This window comes from Alternaria conjuncta (assembly GCF_024043145.1).
Source record: "Alternaria conjuncta strain BMP 0040 chromosome Unknown scaffold_1, whole genome shotgun sequence".
Taxonomy (NCBI): Eukaryota; Fungi; Ascomycota; class Dothideomycetes; order Pleosporales; family Pleosporaceae; genus Alternaria; species Alternaria conjuncta.
Window position 1 is genome coordinate 2761660 of NW_026250090.1, and position 11514 is coordinate 2773173.

At 52.0% G+C, this 11514-nt stretch overlaps 4 protein-coding genes across 4 annotated transcripts; all 4 read left to right on the top strand.

The window, feature by feature from the left end:
• Window positions 1-863: 863 nt before the first annotated feature.
• On the top strand, window positions 864-1283 carry J4E85_000960 (uncharacterized protein; the record flags this gene model as incomplete). Its single annotated transcript, XM_051465248.1, has 1 exon — window positions 864-1283. The coding sequence occupies one exon, from the start codon at window positions 864-866 to the stop codon at window positions 1281-1283; it is 420 nt and encodes a 139-aa protein (XP_051331769.1).
• Window positions 1284-2581: 1298 nt separating this feature from the next.
• J4E85_000961 (uncharacterized protein) lies at window positions 2582-6762 on the top strand (the record flags this gene model as incomplete). Its single annotated transcript, XM_051465249.1, has 6 exons — window positions 2582-3190; window positions 3481-3762; window positions 3866-4073; window positions 4257-4276; window positions 5343-5874; window positions 5927-6762. The coding sequence occupies 6 exons, from the start codon at window positions 2582-2584 to the stop codon at window positions 6760-6762; spliced, it is 2487 nt and encodes an 828-aa protein (XP_051331770.1).
• Window positions 6763-7325: 563 nt separating this feature from the next.
• On the top strand, window positions 7326-8696 carry J4E85_000962 (uncharacterized protein; the record flags this gene model as incomplete). The annotated part of the gene is made up of 2 exons (XM_051465250.1): window positions 7326-7660; window positions 7694-8696. The coding sequence occupies 2 exons, from the start codon at window positions 7326-7328 to the stop codon at window positions 8694-8696; spliced, it is 1338 nt and encodes a 445-aa protein (XP_051331771.1).
• Window positions 8697-9569: 873 nt separating this feature from the next.
• J4E85_000963 (uncharacterized protein) lies at window positions 9570-11474 on the top strand (the record flags this gene model as incomplete). The annotated part of the gene is made up of 2 exons (XM_051465251.1): window positions 9570-11060; window positions 11319-11474. 2 exons carry the CDS (start codon window positions 9570-9572, stop codon window positions 11472-11474), a joined length of 1647 nt encoding a protein of 548 aa, XP_051331772.1.
• Window positions 11475-11514: the final 40 nt, after the last annotated feature.

Here is an 11514-nt window from a genome sequence, read left to right on the forward strand (position 1 = left end):
GGCAGCATAAAGGCTGGAGAGCATACTGTACGTGATGGCCGCCCAACAAACCCCGAAAATCGACTCACGATGGCCCCTCCAGGATTCGGGCCGCCTGGATACTCTGTCCCGCACCGCTCCATGCATCGCGAACCGCCCCCAGAAGGGTCCGATACCAACACCCGGCCCTATGCCATCTTCTTCTCCTATCTCTTGACATGCTTCTCTGTCGCGGTCTTCATTGTCCTGAGGCTCGTGAAAAGAGCTAGCGTGTTGCGAAAATCAACTACCGCACAGCTGCCACCAAGAAGACATGTCTGGCTGTTTAGTGCACTTGCTGTGGGCAGCTTGCTCACAACATGGACGCACATGTTCCAGTACTTCAAGGTCAGCTATCAGTCTTGGCTGATGTGGCGTAGCTACTACGAGCTTGAACCTGACCAGAATCACTGGGGATTGTGGTTGAAAGAGACTTCATTGTTTCGAGAGGCATGGGAGACTGTCATCATCGGATATGCGAGGTATTGGTGGTCACACCAGATCTTCTTCTTCGCATTGGGTCTGGGGTTATATCTGGAGCAGAAAGGTAGAAGATTTCACTTGTTACTTGACAACCGTGACTAACATATCTAGGAATACGTCGCGGCATTCGATATACCTGGGCATTCATGCTGCTTGGCCAGATTGTGGCCATCAGTTTTGCTACAAACCTCTTCATGCTCACCTTACTATTGAGCCCGCCGGCACCAGCTCCATCGTCATATGGTTCGCGCCGGCAAACTTGGCTAGGTCCATGGCTCCTAAACCTTTTCGCCATCTTCGCAACTGCTTATCCCGCGATGCAACTAGCAGATGAACACTACTGGCATCACCCTACACACTTCATGCCGGTGCTCATGGCTCCACACATCGCTTTGATGCTCTTGCCCATTGCACGCGCTGTTGTACCGGCCTCATCCTTCATCGAGGATATCCAATTCACCGACAAGGTCTACAGCTACATGTGGGCACTGGTCCTAGGGAATGCCGGATTGATGCTGGCATGGACTACCGCAACAGCGTATGCCTATGGTGGTTTTGTGGGAATCCAAAGTGCTCTGCTAGAACACCCAGCAGTGAGCAGCGTGGGATTCGATGTCATCTTCTGCTGGATCACATGGGCCTGTTGGTACTGGACGCAACCAAAACCTGCTTATGAGGGTGTATCGCGGGACTCGGCCGAGAGGAGGAGCGCACATGCTGACGACGAGCCGGCCACTGCGCTGGGTGCCAGTGGATATGATGGCGGAGCAAGACATCGCTAGTGTGGTGGCTTATCGGCTGCCGGAGTTGGTTATATGACGAAGCTACGTGTTGCGCGTATACGAGGAGTGGGTGTCCAGTGGTTGCATCATAGTTGATCGAAAGGGCTATTGCGATACTGCGCCTGTCGTCAGTCAGCGCTCTGATGTCGATAGAACAAGGTCCTCAAGCATACATACGGTTTATAGTATGTAATCGTAAGCTCTTACCTCACCCTAGGAGTATAGAGTTGCAACGGTGGCTCGAGAATGGCTTCGTAGCTCTGTTCTTAGTATTCTACGCGTCCGGCGCTCTGTATATTATTAGGTGCTGCGACCGGTCAGTTCGTATCCGGAAGGTGCTGGCGGAAGCGTAGTGAATCAAGGCGACCATCGCAAAGGCAGTATCCCGATCAAAGCCATTCATCTCGTAGTTGGTGTGAGGGTGTAAATCTGAAGCCGTAGACGATGTCACACCTCCGGCGAGTTTAGAATCGATAAGCTTTGACGCTAACAGGGTAACTCCGGCTTACAACCGGTCTGAACCCTTGCGTCATTGACGGAGAGCAACATTCTACCCTCCACCATCATCTTCATCGTACGAGGGTGCACAATTAAAACAATATTGAATGCATCAGCACATCACGAGCAAGGTCATATACGACCTCGTACTAGGCTTAATCAGCCTTCCAAAGCAGTGCTTATGATGCCTCTCATATTGCTCACGCTCACGAACACAGCTTTTTCGCCGCACCTTTACTTTTTTCACCTGCAGATTCGGTACTGAGCTATCGATTCGACCCTCGTATTGACAGCTGATCCTCACGCTACATGCACCCTGAGGCCCTGTGCGGCTGTGGCACTTGTGGCACTTATGCAACCTTGGAAGACTTATCCGGCAGGCTGGGGAAAGCTTCGCTCGCTAACGCGCGGGGTTGATCTATAACTGCCCTGATTGAGGAGCGCTGACCCTCATCGGGCATGCCGTGCGGTACTGCATACGGAGCGAATGCAGCCGACTGGAAGGGATCATCGTGGGTGTGGCAAGGCGGCCAAAGCTAACGGGTAGCGGAACGTCATAGGCTGGCTGGGGCCCGTTATGGTGGAACACATGACTGCTGCGCAGGTGGAACCTTTGGAGGGAGCTGCGATGAGGCTGCGCGAAAACGGCGACTACGAGGGATGATCGTGAGTATAAAGCTCGACCGTGCCGTTGCCGGTAAACTGCTCTCATCAGCTCCTACATACTCGATCAACGCCTAGCATACTTCAGACTCTATCATTGCATCGACCACCTACGAGATTAACCGACATCATCCAAAATGAAAACCTCATCCATCGCCCTCACCCTTGCAGCAGCTGCCGTTACGAGCGCACAGGATCCGTTTTACAACATCAGCTCTGCACCATTCTTCCTAGTCGTCACATCCGAAGACGGAAAGGTCAATGACACGCTAAGCGCCTGTCACGTCGGTGCAGCCATCGAATCACTCTGCCTCAGCAACGCTGGCGTAGGTGATAGCCCGGAACCCCTCGACGGCGCACAATTCCAATTCAACACATCCGTCTACTCTCAAGCACCAGAGGACGGCTTCGGCGTACCAGGCATCTTGACCTGGTGGTTGAACACCACCACCCTCGACATTCCCTCATCAGCGGCTTTCAACCTCGACCCAACTTCCAACCTTGCAGGCATCACTCTCAGCCCCGGAAGCGGAAGCGATACGACTATGCTCGCTTTCGACTCCCAGGACGAACTCACGTATCAGGGCTACGTTCGCGGCGAGAACAACACAGGCAACTACCAGGAATTCTACCGCTGGTTTGCTTGCGACACGGACTACGCCAGCTACAGGTACAACAACCTGGCATGGGGATTGGGTGCGGGCAAGCCAGACAACCCAACCTGTGTCTCGGTCAACGTGACGAGGGTGTTTGTCTAGAGCTGAAGATTGTGATGGAAGAATCTGTTCCCGTAATGGTTGGATGAGAAGAGGGGAGATGGAGGAAGGCCCAATCGGGATTTACGACTTGACGTGCTACGCAACTAATGCTAATAGATAATGACACTCTTTTGACATGCGCAATCCGTTCCACGTGTACGTTCTGACAGATGCCAGTCACCGTGATGCGATTGAAGGTCGCCTCTATGTGTATCTATAAGCCAGCGTCCTTTCTCCCTAGCTTTCTGGCGCGATTTACACCTGTACGTGCCGTCCAGATCACCGCCGCCATGTTCAAACTTGTTCCTATTCTTCTCGCTTTCGCAGCTCTCACTCACGCTGACGATGATTGCGAGTACGATTGTGAACCCATCTACACCATACAATCTGACCCCTTCAACCTCGTCCTCATATCCGAAGATCCTTCCCTGAATGGCAAGGCCCTATCTGCATGCCATGCAGGTGCAGCAGTTTTCACGCTCTGCCCAACGCTTTCAGAAGAAGGGGCTCAGTATCCCGTTGTCTTAACCCACAACACGACAGACACTGCCATCACAAACGTACGTCTCTCATACACATCTACCCTACTTTCCCCGCCAGTCCTACCACCCACCAAAAGAAACCCACAGTCATCATCTTCACACGCACTGACCCCTCACCCAGACCTTCGGCACCCAAGGCATCCTCTCCTGGACCATCCCCTACGACCCCTACCCCATCGACCTCTCCGTGCTCCTCCAACCCCAAGACATCGTCCCCTTATCCATTGCCCAACTCGCCATGACCTACAGTGGCGACGGCAGCCTCTCCTTCGACGACAACGACATACTAAACTTCCAGAATCCGATTACTTGGGGGGCTGAGAAACCAGGTATGGGTGAGTGGACGGGCTATTATCGCTGGTGGGTCTGCTTCACGTACTATGGGACGGGGTATGTTAGGCAGACTTTGGTGTGGGGGACGGGGGTTGGCAAACCTGGTAAGTTTGGTGCTTTCTTCTTTTCGGTAGATGTTGATGTTGGGGTGGTGGGACTGTGCTGACTGCTTTTGATAGATCCCCCGAGTTGTGTTAAGGTTGGGGTTAAGAGGGTGTTTGTCTGAGAGATTGCCCGAACCAGGTTCAGGCCTGTAGTGTGAGTCTAAGGCGCATTGCCTTCTTCGTCGATTATATGGTAGATGGAGGTTCGCGGCGAATCCGGATGTGAGGTGGACATGCGTCGATGTTACGGCTCTTAGGATTAGTAGAATGATGACAGGAAGAAGCGCGAGTTTTACGTGACAATCAGTTTTGAGTATTTCCTGGGTTAAACGTCGATTTCTGTGTCTCCAATGTCGGAGTGTTCAGTAGGCTCGGCCGGCATGCTGCTTGTTGTTGAGGCTAGAACGAGCCCTCCAAATGCCTTCCAGGAGTCGTGTGTGAATGCCTTCGGAAATAAGGAAACAACACATTAGAGAGCGACGGGCAGCGAGAGCTCTGCAGGAAGTAGTATGCCTAGTTGGCCCTAAGCTCGTGTTCATGGGCTGAAGCATTTGGGGTGGACCTCCGTGAGGCTTGACCCTCAGTCCCTGCCCAGGTGAAGCTTAAACGGTTAGCGTGTCACGCGAGGCTGGGCGTCTTCCATGTCGCGTACTCAACCCCAGCCTTTCTCTACACGCCCACAGCGAGATCAGCATTCAGCACTCTTTTCATCGTTCAATGATCCTATCGGTCGTGGCTCGCAGTCTTTGAGGCTAATGACGCGTCAAAATGCCTCACGACGCGGCTCTTGAGACCCGCGTGCGCCAAAACCGCCACAAGCCCTCTTGCTGCCAACGCCAGCCCTACTGCAGTCAATGTCTACTACGTCAAACCATTGCGTGGCTGCTATTGGACCCATAAATCTCCGATTAACGCGAAAGGCGTTCCCCAGGACGGATAGGCCTTCGAGATGGTCGCATTCAGCCTTCCCCGCGTAGATCCGACACAACGTGTGATGGCGTTCGAGGCGAGCAATGCCGTCATCGTGCTTTCCGGCGAATGTCAGCTAAGGTGCACCACCAACGTAGTGCGGGTGAGGCAGACTGTCTTGACCTCGTCTCTCGATAAGTACAGCGCATTGCATCAGTTGTATGCCGGCATTGCATAACATATGCTAACTAGCACTTCGTCATTCTTTCGCATCGCATCGCCCTCATGATTCCTACATTGTTTTTCTTCCCTTTGGCCCTACTTACAATACCTATAACCGCACAGTCTTCTCCCTCCTCCGCGTCAGATACGCCTATACCTACCAGTTCTACTGAAACGATCATCGATGTCTCCAGTACCTTTACGAGCACTTACTCCGCCGACTTCTCGAGCGGTCTCCCGGGCATTGTCCTGAGCACATTCACATCCGGACGGCAGAACGCCACCGCTACCTCGTCGACGACAACACAAGAGGTGACAGCCATAGTCGGGTTGTCTCCTTCGACCGAATCCTCAAACGGCACTGCTTCATCGACCACGACATCTGCTCGTCCAAGCCCGACTAATACTCAGCCATGCAATGGATACGTCGAGTTTTGCCAGAGAAGGTTTTCCAACATCTCTATGGTCGTCGCACATAACAGCCCATTCGTGAGGCCGCACAATGCAGCCAGCAACCAAGACTACCCAGTGCTTAATCAGCTCAATGATGGAATTCGAGGGTGTAAGCGCGTCATACACGATACTAGAAAACTCTGGCTGACATCCGACAACAGTGCAATTCGAGACCCAAAAACCCAACGAGACCTCCGCTATACGCCTCTGCCATACCTCCTGCAGCCTGCTCGACGTGGGTACCCTCGAATCATACCTCGCAACAGTCAAAGGCTGGCTCGACCAGAACCCGTTCGAAGTCATTGCTATCATGATGGGCAACAACAACGGTCAGGATACCCGAAACCCAGCGACAGACTATATCGCACCTTTTCAAAACTCAGGAATTATGGAATACGTATGGACACCGCCTTCGGCTAGTCTGAACCTGACGGACTGGCCCACATTGGCCGAGATGATTATTAGGACTAAGCGTGTCGTGGTGATGTTGGATTATGGCGCAGACCAGGAACAAGTCCCGTGGCTGCTCAGCGAATTCAACTATCAGTGGCAAACACCCTTTTCGCCAACCGATCCCGCGTTCCCTTGTACGGAGCAACGACCCCCGAATCAGCCAGAAGAAGTCTCACGCGAGCGCATGTACGTGATGAACCACAACCTGAACATCGAAGTCAGTCTCCCAGGCGTGAGCAGCATCCTCATACCAGCATACTCCCTCCTCGATGAGATCAATGCTGTGTCTGGAAACGGCAGCGTTGGTCTTAATGTACAGAACTGCGAGAAAATGTGGGCTCGTCCACCGAATTGGATACTCGTCGACTACTACAACTATGGCAACTTTAATGGCTCTGTCTTCCAGGTTGCTGCGACGGCCAACAACGTCACGTACAACGAGCAGTCGTGCTGTGGCACAGAAAGTACCAGTGCGGCGCATATTCTGAGAAGTCAAGGACTTTCCATAGCTTCATTGTTCGTTGGCGCTTATCTGTTGTGGTGAGTATAGTGCATGGCAGCTCAATTAGTCTTGGAGCATTGGTATAGCGAGGCATTTCTGGGGGTTGGAGTTGTCTCCATCTACCGTACCGCTTGAGCACCGTATGTTTTTGATCAATCTAATTGTTGTTCTTTGTAGCCTTGGCGGCCAGTTGCTCAGTGTGCTCGCCCGCATGATGGCTGACAGATTCAACTCGAGACGATATTGTGGTCTTGCTCTCAGAGATCACCGATCCAGTCGCAATCTGAATGAACCATACTATAGCTACAAGGGAAAGCATTTTTCAGCGAAAAGGTTTAGGAAACCTCGGCGGTTGCGCCTGCAACTTCCATCATGCGCTTCGAGAGAGAATGGGCGCATTGACCGTATTAGGAGCTCCGCTTTCCAAGACCTTCTCTTGACATGATTCTCTGCTTGGAGCCTACTGGCCTATTCACTTTAAGCGCTGACTGGACTATTTATTCGCCAACTCCTCCTGCCTCTTGTCAATAATTGCGCCCGCATCACTGATCAGCACCCCTAGCATTTTTTCCAACCTACATCCCCACCTACGAACGCTATCACCAATGTCGTCGGAAATACCTTACCTAGAGACCCGGATACTCGCTCTGGAACGCATGGCGATAGCGGATAGTGGAAAAGGAGAGTCCATCAACCGCTTCAACAGCTTACGGTACTGTCCGCCACCCTTTGACAAACTACGATCGCTCAACTACGGACCGGACAAGTACACGTACGACTTCGAACCAGCTCCTCGCCAGAACGACGCAATCATGTGGTACATTACACTTCTTATTCGCGACATGAGTGCGGACCACATCGGCGTCGCAGACATGCATTTCCGAGTAGAACCTACCGAGAGGTCACCGCCGTTCTGGCTGGTTTTACCCGACTACACTACGTACTGCAGCTAACTGTATACCTTTATGGATAGATTCAATGAGTTTCCCCTCACCGCTTGGGTAACCTTTTCCCCAGGAATGCCCGGTCCGACAGAGGATAATCTACACGTGAAGATCGGTACAGAATGGATCTTGTTGAAAGACTGGCTGCTTTCCAGCCAGACGCCCGCTGAAGACTTGGTTGGCGAGAGGGGCTACAGGGCGCAGCGCAGATGGTGGAAGTTCAACGGGAAGCACTTCCGGCTCGCCGACCTTCCAACCGAGATGCGCATGAAGGTTTTCGAATTCGCTCTCGGTCCTAGAATCTACCCTTTGACTACATCCAAGGACGCTGAGGTCCGTCTCGGCCTGGGCTTTCGAAATTGGCATGACAGCAGTCAAATCGATCAACGCCACCCTTCACAGCTGTATGGACGTGGGCACACAGTTACAGGGTGCTCCGCTTACGAGCCCAATCTTGCGCTCTTGTCTATCAACAGACAGACCTATGGTGAGGCACTTCAGGCTGGCTGGGAAGACACCCGAAAGTGCTTCTTCTCACCGATTCAGCTCAGATCAGTCCTTGAGGCGGGTACTAAACCGAATTATAACTGGCTCAATCATCTCATTCTTGACTTCACGATGTCCGATTGGTTCAGTTTCTTCGGCGTTGGATTCCGTGACAACATCAGTATGAATAACGGTGTGTCTCTTGGACCTATACTCTCCGCATTGGATGGACTGTCAAGTCTTCAGCTTTGGTTTCGAAGCCCAGACAACGGAGCCGCTTACTATCCTTATGGGATGCGTCGTGTCGAGAAGTCAATAATGGTCAGCTTTGTCTGTTGTCAACGTACAATGGTCGACTGGATCATGACATTCGCTTGGCCATTTGTAAAGGATCTACCAAAGGTGAGACTGGGTGGGATCCTGAAAAAGGACACAAAGGACAAATGGAATGAACTCCTCGCGCTGCCTGCAAAGGACAAGGATGGCGTAATGGACCACGCTGCTGAGCAGGCGGCCATTCTGAATACCCCATCAGCAGATATGTAAGCATCTGCTCATCTTCAATAAGCTTCCCTCCCTGGTTACTTGCTAACAATATGGATAGCCCACCTCCATGCTTTTGTCGCACGCCTTGCAAGACTAGACACGGTAACCGTTACATTTCCGACTTTCCATCGAACAAATTACCTCCGCCTGACGATTTTGACTGCGAGGAACAAGACGACGCTACTTGAGCGAGCTAATACCAGGAGCATGTCAATCATATATCGGAAGACCAAGGCATCCAGTCCAAAAGGTCCGTCGCAAAGCGGGATTACCTTAATCAATGAACCGGAGGAGTACACCAGATATCGTCAAACGCGAATAGCAATTGGTTATAGGATAGAAGGTGTCGTAACCGATCATGCTTCTTCACTGGACGAAGAATGAGTGAAGCTTTGGAGACTAAGATCGCAATCTGCACACATTAAACAAGATGAGTATGAACAGGAAAGTTACTTATCTGTTTACCACATTGGAACTCGAAGCTAGCTTCCAAGACCAGAAACATATCATCGAGTTACTTCATCATGCTTCATTGCGCCCTGAGAGACTGACAGACTTCAAACACACCTTCAACACCGCGTGTAGGTGGCTTCGCAAAAGATTTTTGCCACGATCTAATGCACCAGGTATTTTGACCAGCCGCTCTGTATGTTTAGTAGCCCAACTAACACGGAAGAAACCAGAGATAGCAAAGTGAAGTCTCCGTACCCGCCACTCCATTCCCTATTACTATTGCCTACAGTAAAATGCACAGACCGTCCCCAATATTTAGCGCTAGAATCACCTCCCAGTGCATATGCTCGGATCTATCAAGCCCTAGTCTATTCCACACACTCAACTACAAGGCCCATCAGCTTCCTCAACCCCAACACGATGTCCGAAATGGCTGCTTCTGGTCTCTCCGCGGAGCCTTTCGACCCTGACTACCACTCTCGGTCTGATATCGAACACGACATGGCTAGTCCTACTCTTCCTCGGATACCATTGTTTGTACCATCTCAGTATTGGAATTACCATGCGTATTCGCTCGTCGGCTATTATGGTCATCCCGTTCAACAATACTCGAGCAGCTTCGAGCTGACCCCCTTTAGCCCACCATATTACTCTTACGAGCACTGGCAACATGATTATAACACTCTTCCCTCGAATACGGCTACTCTCGACTCCGTTACCCAACGACTCAACCCTGACAACTTCCTCGAAGCCGCTGTGGAGGCAACGAGCTCAAAGCTCACCGCCACAGCGCCCGCCTTCGTACCAGTCAAGTCCTCGACGCTCAACGCAACAGCGCCAAGCTTCCTCTTAAGCCGCCTAGCAATCTTTGATCCTCCAGCCGAGGACGATCTCGCAAAGCGCCGTCGCAAGTACAATCGCCGTCGCAAGTACAACCGCGTCCTCTCCGATGCGCGCACCAACAAGATCACCGACGCGCTCGTAATGCTGCGGGACCCACGCGATGGACAAGTCGGCCGCTTCACCGACGAGACCACGTACGAGTTTAACAAGGGCTGGCACTTCAACGACCCCGTACTCGCTGAGATGTATCACACAATGAACAGGCCGAAGAAACACAATTTTGCTGCCTTCGCGCTGCGAGTCAATATCAGGCCTGTCAATGACGCGCCTCCGCTTTGGCCGCCTTACATGAATCTCTTCGATATCAAATCTTACTACTTTGAAATTGTAGAGAAAGACAGTGTGAAAGAGGCGAAGTGGGTTACCATTCTGCCGAGCGGCTCACCACCGACTGCTGAGACTATCCACGTCTACGAGACATACAAGAAGGAGTGGGTGTCTTTCGGTGATTGGCTCGCGAAGAACATTAAGTCGCGCAAGTGGGTCGGCCGCCTTGGCTATCACTTGCAGTTCAAGTGGTACAAGAGCAAGGGCAGCAAACGTCGCTTCGAAGACTTTCCAGCTGAGATCCGGGAGAAGATCTACAAGGCCGCGCTTGGTGGTGAAGTATATCCGCTGAACAGTTTGTGCACCGCTGAAGAGTACACCTGCTTCTGGCCCGATGGAGAGCCCGAATCTGAAGCTCAGCTAACGCTGGGGCTGGGCTATCACCCCGGTTTGTTTATGCGTGTAAAGGGTGAGGCATTGTTGGCGTCCCCATGGGATGAAAACCGTGTGCCGGAAGATCGACCTCCTGTGCACAAACCGAGTCTCTCGCTTTCGGCGGTAAACTCCACGATCCGCAACGAGTTCCTCCATTTCGCCTGGGTACGAATGCGTAGCCGGTTCTTCACACCAGACCTGTTCGTCCTAGCCATTAAAGCGTGGGCGGGTCCAGCGATGACTTACCAGCATCTGAGTAAGATCGAGTTGAACTTCACGAATGTGGAGTGGTTTGAGTTCTTCGGCGTTAGTCTGCTTTATTCTCCGATCTCGATTACTGCTTCTGAGTCAATGGGTTCTTGTCTTCAAAAGCTTGACAACCTCCGTGACTTACATCTCCGCTTTCGGACACCATATGACGGCTACCAGGGCAGCCCCTGGGGCTGTAGACCCGATAAACATCGATTGCCTCGGTATGGAGGAGAAGATTACATTTGCTGTCAGCGTACGATAGTAGACTGGATTTGTACCTTCGCGTATCCCTTCCTGATTAATAAGTGCAAGGAAGAGAGCTTGGGGGAGAGATTAACGGTGACGTTGACCGGTGCTGTGAAGACGGTCACGAAAGGGAAGTGGGAGGCGATCTTCAAGGGCCAGCGCCATCACGACCAGGAAGCGGCATTGAAAGTCATTCTTGACACCCCGGATGAGGAACTGTGAGTAACAAGGTACCTATGATTTGTGTCAGGCGTATACTAAT